The sequence below is a fragment of the Scomber japonicus genome, chromosome 15 (assembly GCF_027409825.1).
Source record: "Scomber japonicus isolate fScoJap1 chromosome 15, fScoJap1.pri, whole genome shotgun sequence".
NCBI lineage: Eukaryota > Metazoa > Chordata > Actinopteri > Scombriformes > Scombridae > Scomber > Scomber japonicus.
Window position 1 is genome coordinate 27,337,793 of NC_070592.1, and position 21,051 is coordinate 27,358,843.

General features: G+C 40.7%; 1 protein-coding gene across 1 annotated transcript in view; it reads left to right on the forward strand.

Moving 5' to 3' along the window:
- Positions 1 to 4,666: 4,666 nt before the first annotated feature.
- LOC128373954 (retinoic acid receptor beta-like) overlaps positions 4,667 to 21,051 on the forward strand; it is a 126,580-nt gene continuing 110,195 nt past the window's right edge. Inside the window, exon 1 of the mRNA XM_053334157.1 lies at positions 4,667 to 4,856. Coding sequence (XP_053190132.1) covers positions 4,667 to 4,856 — 190 coding nt within the window. The remainder of the gene's footprint in view (positions 4,857 to 21,051) is intronic.

Below are 21,051 nucleotides of genomic sequence, written 5' to 3' on the forward strand. Positions count from 1 at the left end.
TAATTATTAATACAGACTGAGCACAATCAGCAACATTTTAGGGATAGCCAGGGCTTTGAGGGGGCTTTGAGGTTTGAAGTTGAAGGATACTGTTCTCTAGTTCCTCCATGGCATCATCTTTCTGAGTACTGTGTTAATATGACTCCTAAATACTGAAAGGAAGGAAGGAAGGAAGGAAGGAAGGAAGGAAGGAAGGAAGGAAGGCAGGCAAATCATCTTCAATGCTTTAATCATAACCTTCTCTAAATCTTTAAATGGTTGATGATCATCTTCTCTGTTTGCTGGAAAGCAGAAGTTCCAAGACTGGGGTTTGAACAAGCCTAGAACTAGAACTTGATGTATAAGTGTTTGATGAATATGTGTGTGTGTGTGTGTGTGTGTGTGTGTGTGTGGTTTCCCCCATCACTGTTGATTAAACGGTTACAGTAATGTGTATATGACAGCGAGGAACCCCGGGGTAGATGAGACTTTGCTGGAGCCAAACAAGCAGCAGCTCTCCTCCCACTGGAAGCTGCATCTCTTATTTCCCACTGCTTGTGATGCGGGGGGTTTCAAACTATATGTGAGATACCAGCCAAAAAACCCCCAACCCTCTAAACCCTGGATGACTCCTTTTTTACACAGAAAGCAGTGAGAATAATCTTATTACCAACTAAAATGTAGACTTGTGAGGGCTTGTGATGTACTGCTAGAAGACAGAAACCCAACAGGTATGACTAGATACATGCCTACATTTACCATGATAAATGCTGTTTCCAATGTTCTACTTATGTTCTACCTTAGGCCTTGAACATCTGACAGTAAAATAGGTAGGGGGTTATGGTTTTCCCCTGTCTTATCTTGCATATTCCTTTTTAAAAGACAGGAATGACCACAGAGGACATGGCCATGGTTGTTGGTTCTCTAAAATGGTATGTGATGTCCCAACAGTCCGACATTAAACACTGCCTAACATTATGTACACTATATAAAGCAGTAGGCAAGTGGCCCATATTACTGAAATTAGATGTAATAAACATTCCAGAAAATGTAATCTTTTTACCACAACTTTAGTGTGTTGGACCGGAATAGATAGCACACAAGAGACGTGGAGTGTAAGTGCCATCTTATAATAAGGTAACAATACAGACAATCAAATATAAATGAATCAAGCCTCTGTTTGTCATGTGTGTATAACAAATGAAGTATCTCTCTAATAGGTGCAATGCAGAACATAAATATTCATAGTCACTCATATTCAAATGAGTATGAAAATAGGTTGTAACTCTGTTAGCTCTTACTTACTGATAGGAAAAAAACCCATCATGCCCTTGGATACAACCCTAAATTTATTTAAAAAGCAATTTTGTACTTAAATGAATTAAAATAAACAAAACATAAAGACCTGTGTTTCCACTGTGCTGTTAATGTCCCCCAAAATAACATCCTGAAAATGTGGCCCATGGTTGACCCTTATCACTGATATAAATGATATGAAATAACTACCATGTGAACAGCCCTATTTTATGTACTGTAGTAGGACATGAGATGAAAGGAAAGAATGTAGAAATAAAGGATGGTATTTTTCATGCACCATTTACAAAGCAGATAACTTTGTTTGTTTTTATACTATTTGCACATAATGTGTGTTGGATGGTGTTTGTAGCTTTTAAGTTCTCATTGGATAAAGAGGCTGAATTGCTAGTGTTTCTAATAACAAGGATGATTTACACACTGATTTAAGTGTGATACACTGAGCTGGTTTTGTGTGAGTTGTGTCCATTTAATAAATTGCAGTTGTTATATGTTTGTCTTTTGTCCAACACAGATTACATTTAAAACAGTCTGTGGGAAATAACTGTGGTGGTTATGTTTTGTGGTGATAATAGTTGTACACTTTTATATCACACTATAAATGTGGATATTGACAGAAAAAAAGGTCATATTTTTACATTTTTGTATATTTGTATCAGTGCGTCAAAACTACATGTAAACTGCATATGAAGACATGGTAAATAACTCTGCTTTGAATAATAATTAGTGTTGAATATGGTTTCTCCATTTCTCCATAATAATGAGAATTTATAAATATGCAATCGCTTTTCATTTCACAGTGTCTCCTGCTTCACTGTAAGGTCTATTCTCTTTGTGCACTGGTGGCTACATCACACTAAGTTATATACTGGACCATGATTGGCTCCAAACTAGTAGTGATGTCATAAATCATGCTTGTATATAGATAGATAGAGACTGAAGTAGCAATAAAACAAACATTTGAGTGGAGGGGACTTGTCATGGTGTCCTTAAGGTCAGAGAGTTGAAGTACTTGGTTCAGATGAGGAATAGATTATGTGGGACTTTGGAGTTTAGTTTTTGGAGAATAGAAATACTTCATTATCATGTCCTGCATGAAAATTGTCTTTGGTCTCACTGGTAAGAATAATATATAAAACACATACAGTACATAAAATAAGCACATTCATTCCATTACACATAGACATATGTCTGGGAGATGGACACAGCACATCACATGTACCCCCCCCCCCTCCCTTCCTCCCAGCCCCCACACATATGCATGCATATCAGGTATAAGGCAGAAAGCACCAATTCCAGCCCATTTATATTGTTATTAGCTACACCTCCCTTTCATCTAGCTTTCCATAGTTTGTTGACCATGGAAATTACATTTAGAATAAAAGAGTATTTGTAAATATTTTTCCTTGCCATATGTACTTTATAGCGCCGCCCTAGGGGAAGCAGCTTGAACTCAGAATGGAGGGGGTGGGTGTCATCATCTAATATTTTCATAGTTTATCTGTGTACTGTAGTGCTGTGTAGGTTTACCAATAATTTTCCCTGCCATTTTGACAATTGTGGACAGCTTGTTCTTGTTAAGTAAAGTCAGGTGACCATACCAGACACGAGATGTTGTAACTAAGGACTCTCTCTATCAGGTCAGCTTATCATCAATGTTTGTGATGCTTCATGTCATTATTATCCACACTGATGATGTTTTTTCTGTTTGCTGTGATGGTTGTACCCATGGTGACACACCTGACAAAACATTTCTACTAGTGGTGATGGTTTTGGAGAGATCCCAAAGCACTGAATGGACTCCATGATCATCTGTCTGACCCAAAGATCTGAATCCTACTGTAGCAGGTCCCATCCCAATCCAGTGCATGCTATTAGAACTACCACCTTGTTTTTCCATCCCCAGATAAAGATGACATTTTATTACCACACCCCCGTCCTTCTCTATACACTCAACTCTCCTCTGCTTTCCTCAGTGGCACAGCAGCACAGCAGCAAGACTCTATCTGGTGGTCAATAATTACAAAGTGTGGTTATGTGTCACTTTAATGGCCCCACCCTGACTGCAGGTTAGAGTGTTATGACCACCATTGTACTGTAGCGGTTTATAACTCTGTTAAACAATTCAGCAGAGGGGACTGATCACACCTCAGCTCCACCCTAATCGTCTCCCCTTGCCCCCCCTCTGAGCCAGACAGTGGCAACCTTCGCATGAGGCGAGTCCGAGGTGGACACCTGTGGCAAAAGGACACATTTTCTGTAAGAAATATCCTGGGTGATATCTGAAGCCTTGTGGATGAATCAGTTTTAGCTTCTGGACCAAGCTTGTAGTAATACTATACATATCCACTGCTAATAGTCTGTTCATCTTAACAGGGACACTAAAACATCAAAAAGCTCAATCTTCATGCATTCAGTAAGTGAAGATTTACACTAATGAATAAACTGCATGTTTCTTGAGTCAGTGATTAGCTCAAATGTTTTGAATACTTCCCTTATTCCATTTTTAAAGATCACATTTGTTCCAGCACAATGTCCTTACAAATTGAGGTTGATATTGGACGATCGTGCAGTGTTCTATTTGTGTCCAGCAGGAAGTAGCTTGTCTGTTGAATAAAGAGATGGAAATGAAGGATGCAGAGAATGAGTAGGTTGGTTGAATGTTTCTCTACTTGCTGCTGCAGCTTCCTGTGTGACTGTAACCACAACAGGACCCACACTGAGGAGAGTGATCATTTTACTACAATTATACAAACATCAAACACATCAGGTCAAAAACTCAAAATTGGAAAAGTTATAATTCACATTATTTGCAGTTGGAGGTGTCTTGTCAACAGTTTTTTTATAGACTTCTCTTTTATAATGGTGGTCTTTGTGGATAATGCTTTTTGGGCAGCAGGGTTTTTTTCAGCTGCAATACTGTAAATGACCACTGGGAAAAATTAGTAAGACCTAGCTATGGCCCCATGTCCAGGGCTTGTTATACAGCCATGGTCCTTATGCATAGTGTCAAGGACAGTAATTGGACAGCCTCATTTAAAATGAGCCAATGAGAGGTGGAATTGACAGGTTTTAGGGAACTAATTGTGTATGCATATGTAGTTACATTCATCATCTACTGTTGGAAGAGCTGAAGAGAAGATACTAACCCAGACTCATTGTGTGTGTGTGTGTTACAGTGTAAGTGGGTGAACCTCTGAGTGGACTTGGGTGACACCAACCTGCACCACCATGCATCTGTGTAGTGCTGAGGTGGTACCGAACCCACTCCAGTCACACTAACCGCAACCAGGGGGTCACCTGATGGCCTCCCAGCCTCGCCACACCTCAGCTCGCTCAGTGCTCCTGCCGGCACCCTCCACCCATCGCTGTGATGAAGACCGCCAGCCGCGCCCAGCCCCGCAGCAGTCCTCCGCTGGTCCAGATGAGGCACTACACACCTGGGGTTTATCCTTTCCTTTTCCCATCGGTCATCAGCTCCCTGCCACAGCTGCCGCCACCATCACCGCAGAGGCTGCAGATCCAGCAGCCATCCAGCAGCGGCAGTACACCGTCACCTGTGGGTGAGTACTGCTGCTGCACCATCTAACACTAACACTGACTATACGTGTGTGTACACAAAGCTCATTAAATGTAGCTGTTAAATATGTCTACGGGTAGCTTAGAGGTAAGAAACAACACTGTAGTCACTGAGGTTGCCTCTCACATGAAATTCCTTTTTGGAGCGTTAACTCAAGAGAGTCATTTGCTTTAAACTTTTACTGTTGTTAGTTTTGAGGAGAAAGTGCACTAATGCATTAGTATACTATGTTACCAAACACCACTGATCACCTTCTGACTCCTGCCTGCCCCTGCCCAAATCTTCTATAAGTCCATACGAACATGTTTCAACAACTCTGAGTCTTTGTTTTCTTTTGTGTAGTTTTTGTTAACCAGGATCTACATAATTTTATGAAAGCGTGTGTGTGTGTGTGTGTGTGTGTGTGTGTGTGTGTGTGTGTGTGTGTGTGTGTGTGTGTGTGTGTGTGTGTGTGTGTGTGTGTGTGTGTGTGTGTGTGTGTGTGTGTGTGTGTGTGTGTGTGCTGATACTTGGTGTTACACTTCTGACCTGCTCACCCCTAATTTATTAATGGAAACCACAATCTCTCCCTAATCTTTACTGGCCCATGGTTGACCCTTATCACTGATATAAATGATATGAAATAACTACCATGTGAACAGCCCTACTTTATGTACTGTAGTAGGACATGAGATGAAAGAAAAGAATGAAGCAAGAGAGGACGGTGTTTTTCATGCACCATTTGAAAAGCAGGAAACTCATTTTATTTATTTATTTATTTGCTATTTACGCTCTTGTGCTTTTGCTGTATTCACGTAATGTGGGTTTGATGGTGCTTGTGGCTTACAAGTTTTGATTTGATAATTCCTAATAACAAGGATAACTTACACACTGACCTAAGTGTGATACACTGAGCTAGTCTTGTATGAGTTGTGTCCTTTCAACAAACTACAGTAGTGATGTTTGTCTGAAAGTTCTACTCTTTATATCATACTGTTAATATTTCTATCTGTGGTCACAATGTTCCTGTGTACTCTACCTTACGTCTATTAATATACAATTATGCTTCACTGTAAAGTCCATTCTCAATGTTTCTACAAGTTTCTACATTACTATTGTGTAAGTTACATACTGGACCATGATTGGCTCCAAACTAGAAGTGATGTCATAAGGAGCAGTAATGTTTCATGTGATATTTATCCACTGATCTTTCCCTAGTCTGGCTCTGTCCTAACAATAGCTTAACAATACCTTCACCATACTTCATTTACCTTAGCTGCTATCTTTCCAAAACCTTTACCATGCAAAGATACTGTGAGAATTCCAATGAATTATGACATGAGATGTAAAAAAGAGTTTTGCTTTTGATAATCATCCAATATCAATAGTCTTACCTGGAAATAGGGTTGGAATGTACTGCTGTCTACATATGAGGATCTGATGCAAACAGGCTCTAGAGCAGGGGGGTCCAGACCTTTTTGCTTTTTTGACCAACTATAATTGATTCCCCAAACAAAAGAAGAAGGAGGGGCAAAAAAAGAAATCCTAAATTGCAAGGGGGCGAAATAACAAGTTTTAATCTGACACAATCTTAACATTCAGCTTAGTTACCAGAGCAGAATCGCAAATGAGTCATGTAAACCGTCTCTCCAAGTTATTTTTCATTCCCTTTATAGACATAAAAAAATGTGTATTTGCTGCAGGTATGTAATGTCTCTCTTTCTCTCCTTGACCGTCCCTTCTCTTCCCTTTGCTCACTACACTAGACTGTTTATTTCCAATACACTCATTTTGCATTCTGGGTTTGACAAACCGGTCGCTCATACATGTCAATCTTGTCACACGCGAATCAAGTGTATAGGGGGGGGGGGGGGGGGGGGCAACTTTTAAATTGTTTCTTTTTTTTTTTTTAATGGCACATAATCTACCAGCACAGACTTTGCGATCAACTGGTAGACCGCAATCCATGTATTGGACACCCCTGATCTAAAATGTTTCCATTGCATGAATATAAATCCAGTTCAGTTTATCTGAATCCATTCAGTCATGCTTGTTGCTCTGTGTATCAATAGCTTGTTGTCTCAGTGCGCCCCTCTCAGATGACACTCGGCCATGCATGTCAGTTGGGTAAAAGCTCACTGAGCAATCAGGAGAACCACACAAGCACAGGTAGCTGCTGAGCTACTAACCTTATAAACAGCAGTAGCACAGGCCATGTTTTCTACTGAGTTCATCTAAACAGTCAGTAACAGTCAGAAGTAGGGCTGGGTGATTATGGCAAAAATCTAAATCACGCTTAATTGAACCTTTAACCTGGATTAGGATTAATGAAGGATTATCTCCACCCTTGATGAACAGTGATGTATTTTCACAGTTTCTTTAGTTTAGTATTTTCCACTGCTGCCCTCACACATGAGGATCTTTAGGGAGTGAAAATAAAGATGTTTTAAGGTGTGACACTGTGGTTAATGTCTAGTTTACTTGATTAGAACTATGTAAAGATCATGGTTTGGGTTCAAATGATCACAGTTTTTCAAAGACAAGTTTTCAAATTCCTTAAAGATATGTAACCTTTACTGTCATGGCAACAGTGAACACCACCATTAATTGACATGAGCAATTAATTGCCCAGTCCTATTCAGAAATGAAGACTAAACTGGATTCTCTCGGCTCGAACTTGGATAAAACTTTTTGGACTTCAGTTTTGAACAGAACTGAACCGTGGAGTTTGACACATGGGTGTTTTCCAGCTTCATGAAGGCATGGTTGCATTTGGGGAAATGTAGGATCCAGTGTCTTGCCCCACACTAGGAACTAATAACTAATTTACACCTGGCACATGAGATGTGATGGGACCAGAATGCTATCAGACCTGGCAGACCACATCTAAAGGTAGTCAGGCTGGCACTGTGATGGCTTCTCAGTGAGGTATAAATGCAATCGGTGTAGCATGACCACATTTATAGAAGGAAAAAAAATCAGTTTGGCAAATTGAAAGGTCACCTAACTCCACCTCTTCTTCCTAGTTTAAGTAAACCAGGCAAAAGCAACAAATAGTAGCAGTAGCTTTACAATGTTCTGTCTCAAAAAGTGTTGTGGGTATGAATAACATCCCTTCATGGCATTGCCTCCATACACAATGTCTTCATGTCTACTGACAAGTCTGCCCAGCTCATTTGCATACTGAGATCAGATCACAATGTCAGCACGAGTCAGATAACATGAAGGCATTTTAATAGCAGGTATAAACACAGATGCTCATGGATCAGATGTCTTAATCTCTGTAATGTATCCAGATACAGATCACATGTTAATACAGGTGTAAATAAGGCCTATAGGTCAGGATAGCTCAGCCTCCACTCTGTCCATTTTTAACATTCTTTTTTATCATCCAAGTAAGTGCAATACTAAACTGCTGGAATACCCCCATTTATTTATGTATAATAGTATAATAGAGACATAATACCTACTTCCCTACAACTGCTACTATACACTCTTGAGGTGTAACATTTACATTAAGACATTACTTTCCTAGCTGTAGAATAACTAAGAAATGAAGTGCTTCATTGTTTGGAGATGACATGAAGCAGACAGAACATGATAACAGCTCAGATAACGCTGAGTAATCCAGACAGCAGCACCACTCCTGGATTATTCCCTCACTAAGTGGTCTGAGGTGCTCTCCACCTGCCGCAGCAATATTTTTTGACACAATCTGCTTCGTGTTGCCTAAGCCTCTGCTCCGCCTGTTTTCACCCCCCCTCCTCCCCACACACACCACGCCTCCCCCCCCCCCTTCTTCACCACCACCTAAAAATCTGCTCTGACATGAAAAGCAGCAGGCAGGTTCACCCAGGGGGGATTCTTTCCCCCCAGCGAGGTGCTCAGGTGTGCAGAGCGGCATGTTGCTGAACTCTGAAGTGTAAATAGACACAACACAGGGAGTCTGGGAATTTCAATATTATTTGTTGAGTTTTTTTCTTTTCTTTTCTCAAATGTCTGCTGATTTGTTGAATATCTAAATTAAAATGCAGATTCATCAGAGTAAGAGCACTTAGGTGGAAAAGTGTTAAAATAGACTCAGCTTAAATCAATTGGTGTTTGATTTTAGTTTATTTCAATTTATATATTTCACTTATATACTTCCACCGTGTTACCCATCATCCTAAAAAAACATACCCACCCCTGTGTTGCTCTGAGCTTCTCTTTTGAACAGACATACTGTTCTTACTCTCTTATTCATTTCAGTCACTTCTATTTTGCTATAAATTCATGTTGTGTGAAGCTATTTTCAGTGAAACTCAGCACTTACATTTGTATAAAAGTCTGACATTAAAGGCTCTTTTACATACATCAAAGCTGGCTACACATAAACAGCACTACGATTAAGTTACAGTAAGTCTATTTAGATTTACCACAATCCAAGAAAAAGACACTAAACTTCATTTTCTTTTCAATAAACTTTTGCATTATGAAAAGAGCAGACGACAGAAAGATGTTTTTAAAGAAGCTTTTTCTGAAAAGAGCCATTCTGGTATGAATGAGCCATGTCTATTCTGGCTGGTAGATGTGCTGTTGTACAGGACAGAGACGAGGCCTGACCTATTTTGAAGAGGCTGTTAGTCTGTTGTGGTGAATCCTTCAAAAAAAAGAAGGAGAGAGAGAAAGAGAGAGCGAGAGAGAGAATTGAACCAAACAAACCAAAACCAGAACACATTTACAGACTTAAAAGCATCTAAAAATGATTTTTCTGATTGGCATCTAGCTGTTGCCACATGTTACGTTGTGAATGGGTGAATCTTGAGGCTTGTTCCAGACAAAAATGGAACCAACAAAAAACCAACCTTGGAAATAAATGATAAGATTCAGTGGAGCAAAGATTCACCTTTTATGTGTATTCATTCAGTGTGTATTAATTATCCTACATATCTCACTTTACTTAAAAGAACCTCAATCCTTCCATTCTCTAGTTGTATTTGAATATGAAACATAGTTTTCTTAGTGTTTCTTTGACGTTAGTTTAACACCAATCAAGAAAATAGCAAAGTACAACTGAGAGAAAGTCATTAGTGAGAACAGCATTTCTGCTTACAGGAGAAACTCAGCACAACACATTGGTTAATATGACATGATGATGTTGGTGAACTGATGGAAGTAGTGCGATTATTTGACACTTGGCCTCAATACAGAGTTAGACCAAACACTTGTCTTCTAACACAGGTTGGAGCAATTCATAGACTAATGATGTCATACCCATCTCTCTCTCTCCCGTTTCCTGTCGGCCTCTCTGACATCACAACTGTCCAATGAAGGCTAAAAATGCAGAAACAAAATAAGAAGAAGAAAAGAAAAAAATATATACCTATAATAAGAAGTATCAGAATGTGTTTAAAAATACAATTTCATAGTCATTTTCTGCAGATGAAAGCAACATGAAGAGAATGTCAATACATTAAAATAATCTCGCTTGGCTGACTGGGGCAGGACAAGAGTTTAGACATGAAATACACAGCAACATCAGTAAAGATAATACCCATCCAAACAATAACAACAATAAAAAGCAGATAAAAAGACAACATATGCTGTCGTCCTCTTGATCATCCTTTGCTGTGTGAAATTGACTAAAACAGAGACTGTATTATTTACAACATTAGAGACAAAAGAATAAATCTGAGCCCGTCTGATACAGAAACGTCTGAACTTTTGGGCATCAAGGAAATCCAGATGAAACAAACAGTGAGGTAATGAGCACTGCCACGAGTGCGATTTATGAATTCACACCAATGATGGGGGCCGTCGCAGCGTTCCCTGGGGACACACTCAAACACTCGCTGTTGTTGGGTCAGAGGGCCGGTCTGCCCTGCCTGCCTGCCTGCCTGCTGCCTTCTACTTCCACTGGGGGATTCACAAAGGAAAGTGAACTCTACTGCAAACATCACACACCTCCTGGGAACTCCAGTGGCCCATTCAGCATCACTGAGAAGGCTGAGAGAGAGAGAGAGAGAGAGAGAGAGAGAGAGAGAGAGAGAGAGAGAGAGAGAGAGAGAGAGAGAGAGAGAGAGAGAGAGAGAGAGAGAGAGAGAGAGAGAGAGAGAGAGAGAGAGAGAGAGAGAGAGAGAGAGAGAGAGAGAGAGAGAGCATGTGTAAGTATGAAAGAGATAAAAAGGACACCAAAGACAAAGGAATTATTATAATCAAACACACACATTAATGCATGAATTCTGCATTTTTACATTCATATAGCAAAAATTTCCATTATGCATGATGGCATTTTAACATGTATAATTTTTTGGAGGCGGATGCTGCTGTTCTTTGGACTTGCTGCACAATCCACTTTCATTCAAGAAAAATATACAAGAAAAAATAATAACCTGTATTGACCCCTAAAAACTTAAAATGGGAAATTTGACCATATATATTTTTTAACAGTTTCCAGGGGTCTTTTGGTTATTCCATATGTAAACTATTTATATGCCAACAAAACTTGCTCAAGTTATGTAATCAACACAATTACAGAAACATCAAACCTTTATTAATAATTGCTTTTCAGTCTGTATTTAAACTGCACTATCAGAAAAATAATATTACTTTGGCAAAAAGAGAAAAAAACAAGACTCCCCAATGTTCACTATAATGAATTATATAAACTTCAAGAGTCTGCTCATACAGGAATGAATGGAAACCAAAGGCTGCTTGGAACAGTAGAAAAAACGATATGATTTATAGTTGAACTGCTCTGCTACTGAAAGTACTTAAGTTATTAAAAAAATATCCCATATATACTGCATCCATTTATTCTTCTAATTAAGGCTATTTTACAACAGTGAAAGGTTCAGAGTCATGACTGTACATCTAAAGGAAATACTAATGATGCATTCCATATTATTTAAGACACATTTCATTATCTTGGCCATTGGTTATGTTTGGAAATTTCCATGTCCACCATAATGTCCATCAGAACTTAAAATAACTTTCTGTGGTGTCCCTGGTGTATGAATGCAGTGTTAATCCATTCATTCAACTCTTGAATACTTTAATAGGTTCAATATGATTGCAACAAACTAGTTCGTACAATGTGTCTTAGGACCACGCCTGCCAGGAAAAGTTCATGTTCCTTCCAAATGGCAATACTTGAAGACAAGGCAAGAAGCCTGCGGTCACTGCATCTCCCTCCAACAATCCCTTTCCCTTTGCTTGTCTTTATAGTCTTGATGCAATTAATCTTACACTGTTAGACAGCATGTGCTTGACAGTATTCATGGTGTTGAACTCATTGTACAGGAAAAGTGATGGAAGTACTTTCACAAAGAAAGAGTAGCATCAAAAGTCCAGTTTAAGCAAAAATATGGGTCAGCTAAACCAAAACCAAACTCATCATCATTCTCAGATTATAATGTCTAAAAAGCATCACACTCATTTCAACGAGCCGGTTAATAGATCCTGTCACTCGCACACCTTCCAGCCTCTCCACATCTGTCGTATCCCCTCCCCACGCTCTCCTTCCGCCTGGCCTTGAGAGGGATGGGGGGTAGGAGGGAGGAGGAGGGGACACCTGTACTTCCAACCTGTCAGTGTCTTACCTGCTCACGACCCCAACAGATTATCAAAGCCTTCATCTGACAGGAGAATGTCAACACGCTCCTCGTCTTATAGGGAAAGATGCTTACGGAAACATTTGCTTCCCCGTCGCCCAGGAAACATTTGTGTCTCTCTCCTCCCCGAAACGCACACGGCAGCATCACGTCTGGAGCTGAGAGTTGTCCTGTCAGCTAGGATAAACAGGCTGCTACCCGGGGGTAATGTATACATGTTTTTGAAACAAATTTGCTGTATAGATACATCATAGTGAGATCCAGTGTGCTGATATAAGAGGTTAAAACTCCTTCATCCCATGCAAACTTCTTTTAAATGGAACTTTTTCATTGCAGCAAGCAACAACAACAAAGATCCATTCACCTTCAAAAGCATTGCTCACAGCAAGCATTTTGACTTGTCATAATAGTAAAATCACAGACGTTACTTATCCTATTAAAGACGGCTCTGTTCTATTCAAATGCTCCAGTCATGACAGAACCTTCATAAACTATGACAGGACCCTGAAATCCACAACCTGGTTGCCTACATTTCCCACAATGCAACTCGGCTGCTGACAGTTATCACAGACGACATCACTTGAGGCAATCCATCAGATTTCACACAGCTTCCTCTGGAGACACAAAAGGCTTTATACTACACCTGTAAACAGATTATTGATGTGTAGTTCCCCTTTAAGATGACCACAGACTAGAAGTCAGTTGAGTGACCTTTGTATCTGCCATTACGTCATTCATAACACTGTTAATTCTCAAATAACAGTTGGTATTCATATAATGGTAGTATAATAGTATAAATGTGCAGAAAACATCTTTGTAGCAACATCTGAAGGTTAATATGGTGGAGGTTTGGAGTTTAAAATAAAGGTATGTTTCATAGAAAGATAAAAATGTGGTTAAATACAGGCTCTGGCTACTAGAATTGAGAGTTTACAATATCTTAAAATTGACGCATTTTTTCCTTTAAAGTCTTTCACATGAGCTTAGAAACCAATATCAGACACACAACATAGTTCAATTAGAGAAAGATGTGTTCCTTCGATGTAAGAGATGACACACACACACACACACACACATACATACATTTACACAGCGATGTATACATGGACACAGGTTGTACACAGCATTGCTTTAATACTCTCTTTGTGCCACGACTGATACATGTCTGCACGGCACCTAATCTTAACAGGAGACTCAGCTGTCAGCTTTCTCTCAAACTTTGCAAACACACACACACACACACACACACCTACACATTCATCTTTCTTTTCCTCCAGATTGATCCCCTCCTCTTTCCCTACCCCTTCCTTTGTCTTCCTTGCTCATTTCATGTCACTGTCTGCCTGACTGTCTGTCAGTATTTCCCTGTTGTTATTTTAGAATCCATCGCAGGGTATTTAGGTCACACGCGGTTTCTAGCCCTGGCAAAGTATGAATAATGCAGACTTCTCTCATTACACCATGTGCTAACCCTCTGGATTGAAAATCAATGTGCACTCAAGTGGCTGGCAAAGGAATGGAGCTAACTCGCCAGCCGCTCCACTAAGAGAAGCGAAGAGAGCGAGGGCTACATCTGATAATGTACCCCAAAGGTTTAACAGCATTTCTATTTTAACAGGTTCCAAGCCTTTACACAATACAATATGCCTTTTCATCTGCTGACTGCAAAAGGCTCCGTGTCTTCATTCAACGTGGGCTGAATGTGATGAGTACAAGGGGGTAGTGGAAGACAAAAAAAAAGTGAGAGAGAGATTATTGGACATGGACAATGTAATGCAGAGGAATGTCTGAAAACCAGACCATTGTCGGAGACGTATGACTGATTGAAGAAGGGCTGGGAGAGTTTTTTTACCCCCACTGTTTCCAACCTTTCAGTGCACTCCCTCCAACAGTTCAACCATAGTTCACATTTGCGAGGGGTCTCCCCCCTTCCATCACCACCCGCCACCCACCTTCCCTATGTAGCGCTTGGAGAATCCTATGCATACATGCAACCGCACATTCCACACATACACTCAAACAGTGTTTACGACATGAGCCACAGTTTGCCTCTGGTTTGGAAAAGTGCCAGTGCTGCTGCAAGCAACGCTGGTTACCCACTGTGATCACATTGGCCATGGGTTTTTTTTATGGTGAGGGTTTTTTTTTATGGGAGAGACCCCCCTGACATCTGGCACACATCTGGAGCTGTTTAATGAGAGGCTGAGTCTACCCGAGTTTTTACTTCGAGCCCACCATCAATACGCTCCATTCTGGAGTTCTCAAGAGACTTCAGCCCTCATCTCCTCGCTTTGGCAAAAGCCAAATGATGTCGACACATGACTGATAACAGTCTGTAAAAACTTGCAAGGGGAAAATTTAAAAACTGAGCAAAACTAATTGCGGAGCCTTCAATTTGGAAATGCATCATCTTATGGTATTTACTTCCCAAAGCAATAAGCAACCTGTGATCGGAGCTGTGTTGATTACAGAGCTTACTGTAGTTTATTGGTATGACTTCTGTGCCGTGTACCTGTGGGTAGACTGGGGGGGGTCTGCACCGTGTTTATGTCTGCGAGCCATGAGAATCGGCACGAAAAAGATTGTTGCTGGAACTGAATCCAAAACTCATTTTAGATTTCTCTTCTCAGTCAACAGACAGACTGGTACAATTCTGTTCCTAAAGGCATGCTGGTGTAAATATCCAAATGTGCATCTTAACGTATGGCTTCCCCTGCCTGTGGTCACAGCGCATTCTCCATGGTAGCCGCCTATAAATCAAGAAAATGGCTCCTTTTGTATGTTCATTAATAGGCACAACATGCGTCCATACAAAACTCCAACTATTCTTTGAATGGACTTTGATTGAAAGCCAGCCTTTTTAACAGCAGCATTCTTATTCTCGCCCTGTAGCAGCTTGTCTAGCTGTCCGCGTTCTTATTTATTACCCCTTGAAGATGAGACAATGAAAAAGCAGTTCTCAGAGCTCTGTTTGCATTGAGAGGCCCGGAGCACAAAGCAGCCGGAGAGCATCTCATTGTTCGACCGGGCCAGCAGAGATGCGGCTCGCTTCAAAGAACGCTCCTTTTTTTTTTTGGGTGGTGGTGGTGGTGGGTGGTATGGGAGTGGAGGAGGGGCTCGGATCTAACCATGAGGAGTAGATTTCATCACAGGAAGGGATGTGGGGGCAGGGAGAGTCGGGTGGAGCTGAAGATCCAGGAGTCAAACGCAGGCCAACGTGAACTTTCCAGCGCTAAATTTGGTTCACATCTATAGGAAAGCTTTCCAGCACTCAGGTTTGTGCTCTGCAGAGGATGCAAACGCGCTGAAATGTGGCGGTGGCTTGAGATTTAGATAAATGATCATAGGAAGTGTATCCTGCTGTTGCAACTGAGGTTTTTTATATAAGAGTCTTAAGTGGCAATGCAAATAGAGCCTAGTAGTCACAGCAAAAATGAAGAGCAAAGTCCAGTTTTCACAATATGCTTCCCTTCATTTGATCTCGACTCAGAAATGGAAAAAAAAGGGGGGTTGGGAAATGAGTGGTAGTCTTAAGCTTCCCACAAAGAAGCTATTTAATGTGTGTCCGTGAGTTGTGTGTATGAACCTGCAATTATGAGGCAGAGAGCCCAAGTCTGCACTCAGAGATAAGTTGGACGGATGTTCGCTCTCATTCATAGAGAGCCAATGCGCTTTACTCTGCTAAATGGGCTACAGATACTCCACAACATGCAGCCTGACTCTGAAATACACACAGAGATGGGAAAACATGGGGATATCAATGAAAAGGCACAAACCAATATGAGTGTACATAAGCAATGTACACACACAGTTTTTAAAACATTTTGTGTAGCTCTATTTGATATTCTGGAGAGTGATTGTAGATGGATATTAACAGACATTTGTATAACTCATTGTAGTATAAATACACTTTATTATTACAACTTGGGTCACCAGGTTAATGGCTCCAATATGAGAACATGGTGACATCCCTTAAAGCGATGGTTCGGCGTAATTTCGACCTAGCGTCATATGCACCATGAGGTCTATCTAATCAGCGCAGCAGCCCTTTTTTTTCATTTGGTCGCAAATTGGTGGAGTTAGGGTTACAGTCATCAGCCGTATGGCTTAGTACAGGCTCTAACGGGACCACCCAGTGTATTGTTGAAATATCGCGTGGTCTCGCAAGACACCCGCACAGCACATCTAAAGATCTGTGCGTGATTGCGCGATATTTCGACAGTGTTTACAGCTTTAGCAGTAGCAGCAGAATAAAAGCCATCAGGTAAGTGTTTATTTTAATACATTCCTGGTGTACTTACAAACGTTCCAATGCATTGATTTATGAGTAAAGACTCTATTTGTACTACTGTAGAAGTTTGATAACAATCCAGGCATTATTAGTGGGGTAATTTACGAGATATACTGGTGGTCCCGTTAGCACCTGTACTAAGCCCTTCGGCTGATAGCTCTAACTCCACTATTTTGCGACCAAATGAAAAAAAAGGGCTATGGCGCTGACTAGATAGACCTCATGGTGCATATGACGCTAGGTCGAAATTACGCTGAACCATCGCTTTAAACAAAGTTAGATGCAGTTACATTTTTCCTTTGCAATGAGGAGATGTTGTAACCAACGTTATGGGTATGCTTATCTTCAGCTAAAATCAAAGTGGTTAAGATAATATGGCTAAAATGTTGGCTTGTTAACCATCTGTCACATCGTTTTGTGCCCTGTTAAACTTGACAGTCAGCGATACAAAAGTAAAACCTTAGGTTAGCTTTACTATTTCGTCGCTCTCAGCGCTCTCATGAAGCTCTAAACTCACTGTACACTACTTGCCCAGCGCTGAGCAACAGACAAAGTTATTGTGGAACTTCTCTTTATTGGCATTTTTAGGCAAATAACAGAGTAATACAAAAACATTTAATGGCAAGGTAATTTCGTCTGGAGTTGGAGACCAAAATGGAGCTAAAAGGTGGGAGAATATTGGACATTCATCAGGCGAACACACGATTAAAATTAAATGCTAATGTTGTTCAGTATCTGCTATGTACACCATGTTTTTTTTTTAAAGCTTGTTGTGCTGCCCCCAAGTGGTTAAAATCAAATGATTACAGGTTTATGGTTAGAGAAAGATTGTGGAACTACACTCACATGCTTACTTTCTGCTTCTCTACTTCTTCGAACACCAAAGCATTCACTGCAAATTCGTCCAAACTGGACTGGGCAAACCAAAAAATATCCTATCATTTTTATATATATGCACTATCCCTTACAAACAAATAAATAAATATAGAGGTAATATATTGAGGTCACTTTTGGAAGTGTGAAAATGGCCAGTTCCCACAGACGCTCTGAGCCTGGCTGTCTCTGCTGCGATCTGTCACGCTGTGGCATACACACCGAGCGTTTGTGTTTGCAGTGTGTCTGCCGCGGTCAAGCCCATTGTATAGCCACAGCGCTATATTTAGCCTCTGGTCACAACTTAGCTCCTAGCTCATCAATTATATTAGGCTGAGTACATTCTGTGAGCATGTGGCTGTTGGATAAATGCTTGTTGGTATAGCGGTAGACTGAAGAGATAGCATTATCAGGACTGGAGGGCCATCACATAGAAGTTGCTTTCTTCAATCTCTCCATTTACTGCTCGGCTGCAGGTTCCTGGCCAGCACCAGCACACACACAACCCATGAACAGATCCCTCTAATCGAGTGAGTTTGTCTTGGGGGAAGGCCAGCAGACTGTGGAGCCTCTTTTTTTTTTTCCCTGGTTGAGAACGCGAACAAAAGCTTGTTTATGTGTGGAGGCTGTTCTCTCAAAGAGGGAGCTGGGTTAGCTGTTTCTGTTTGTGGCGATGCAGGCAGGCAGGCTTTGAAAGGCGCTAAGCCACATACTCCTGGGCTCTGCAGAACAGCGGCAGCAGCACTGTAGAGCTCCAGCTACTGATTAACAACCGCTGGATGTATGGAGCCGAGGCAGAAAACAGCCGGGAGAGACAAAAGACAGACGGAGAACAAACAGCTCAGTGACAGATTGATGGTTTCACTTGCAACAATGTTACCTCAATGACTAATGACAGACAAGCAAATTGAATACCAGACAATGATGTATTGACTTGATATTGATTAAAGTTGATTTTTCATGGTGTAGAACATATGGAATTTTTATATGTCAGCTCAGTCTCTCAACAGAGGAAGCCTTTCTCAGCCAGTCAAGCTCTTTGCTGTGGGAGATAATAAGTCCCTTTCCTCCCTTGCGTACTTTCCCTCCATAGGACTCTGGATGCCCCGACAAAGGTCGGCTCGTGAATGAGAAACAACTAACATAGACTCTACAGGGTTGTCCCCTCAAAGCGCAATAGTTTAGGCACCATCTGGAACCACTAGAACTTTGTGGTGTCTCAAATTCAAGGGTGAATTGTAGAGACCTACATTAGGAGGTGACAGTTGTTCTACAGTTGAAACACCCCAAGTTCCAGATGTTAATAGATTTCATGCTGCACAATAATGACGTCTAAGTAGGCATTAAACAAAGTACTTGTCCGATCATCAAATACATTTTAAAACATTGAACTTGGGGCAGGGGATTCTGCGTCCTATGATATCGGTAACCTTCTGAAACCAATCCAACAGGCTCATCCTCTTCCCACACTGACTGGCCAGTTTTGTGGAGATGAAAATGTAAGCAGGATTTGAACTTTCTCTTTTTCATTCTTCACAAAGCCACAACTGGATGCAACATAATGAATGCCTCTGAGAAGGGCTTGTCCGAAAGTGTACAATTTTTGGTACACTTATTACAAATGGTCCATTTTCATACCATGTGTGTGATTCATCGCGTCTGGCTTGTCTTTATGACAGCAGGCATTTCACCATTTTTGAGTGTGAAACCAGTATAAACACTTTTAACTTTCGGTTGGATGAGAAACTAGTTTGCTTCAAGCATACGCCAGCCTTTAAGGTTCTCAAGGGCCCAGTTTAAAATTGGGTATCTTTTCATTTTGTTGAAATTCCAATTAGGAAAATATATGACTCATAGGTCATAATTGAGAAAAAAACTCAGACTTGCCTTCAAAGGACAAAATCATGTCATCCAACAGTCTAATTTCCAGTTCAGCATGTCTGTTTGGCTGCTTGTGACATTAACATTTTTGACAACCCCTAAACCCCAAATGTGGTGTTTGTAGAATCAGGAGGTTAAATAATGAGCCAAAAAATCATCAAGAGGAAAAGGGAGAACTGTAGGAAAGGATTTTGGATGACAGCGAGCCAGAGAGCAGGAGAATGAGTGCAGCAGAGGAAAAGGTTCAGTGTGGAGGTGGGGGTGAGGGGGATTTTATCCATCCTTTGGGCAAGCCTTTAGTCCAGGTCACCATTGGTCCTCAGGAAGGCCCTTCTGCATTCCTGTCCTCTGGGTGACCCCTCATGTAAGGCTGCGAGACTTATTGGAGTAATCAGCTGCTGTCACCACCTTGGTTATGCTGCATGGACTCAATCCAATAAATGTGAATGGAACGCGTAATAGCACCTGATGAAAAGTAAGTTTGTTTGTACTGAAAGGAGGCCCTCTGAGTTTTTCCCTTTGTCCACTTTTTGGTCCTCTTTTTTTTGCTTGTATGTTTTGCTCTCTCCTCATACATTTCTGTTTGTATCAGAAATAGAAAACTGCTGCATTAACAAGGGAGGTAATGGAAGAGAAATCCAACCATACTTCCTTCATTACCAAAACACCTATTTACAACGACATAAATCTTTACTATGTGATATTTAAATAACTGATCATGGTAAAAAGTAAAGGGGTGAAAGCAGAAAAAACATCCAGTAATAATACCATAGAGTTGTTTTTTGCTGGGTTTGCTGATAAAGGTGCCACCAGGCAAATATTTCCACTTGAAGAAATATACATTTAAATGAAACTCAAACACTTTAGATTAGCACCTTCATGCTCTTCACAGGATGAACTCTTTCTATTTTGTTCTCTCCCTGCACTTTTCTCCACCTTCAGGACAAAACATTGGCTTTGAACACAAGATATCTCAATCTAACTGGCAGGACGCCATGAAATTTGGAATTGGCAAGATTCAACAGGACAGACTAGAGTAACCTTTTTTTATTAACCGTTAATTATTCAGTTAAGTGTCAGTGAGAGGACGGCTCTCTCTCTCTCATTTGCAGGAACCACCCTGATCACATTCATACAGTTACATTAACACCTGAAAGCTGCTCAGGACAACCACAGTCTGATCTGTGGGCCGCTGAGCAGCTCCATTGGAGCAGATTAGATTAAGGGCCTTGCTCAAGGGCACCACAGTGGTAACGAGGGAGGTACAAATGCTGCTTTTTCACTTTCACTTTATATCTAACGACTTATAACCATAAAAATGATTGAATGACTTTAAAATTACATAATTTGCAAATCTATGAAAGGTAACATTTGTCAACACATTTAGATATTTAAAATAATGCATTAACCAAATATTTCTCTTTTTCTCCATCCAATAGCTGAAAGTCTAAGCCTGAATTTTGAAAGTGGACAGGACAGAATAACACTTCCCTTCACTTGGTATTAATTCCATACACAGTCACATAATCTACATGTAAGTGCTTAGAAAATAGACTTGAAAC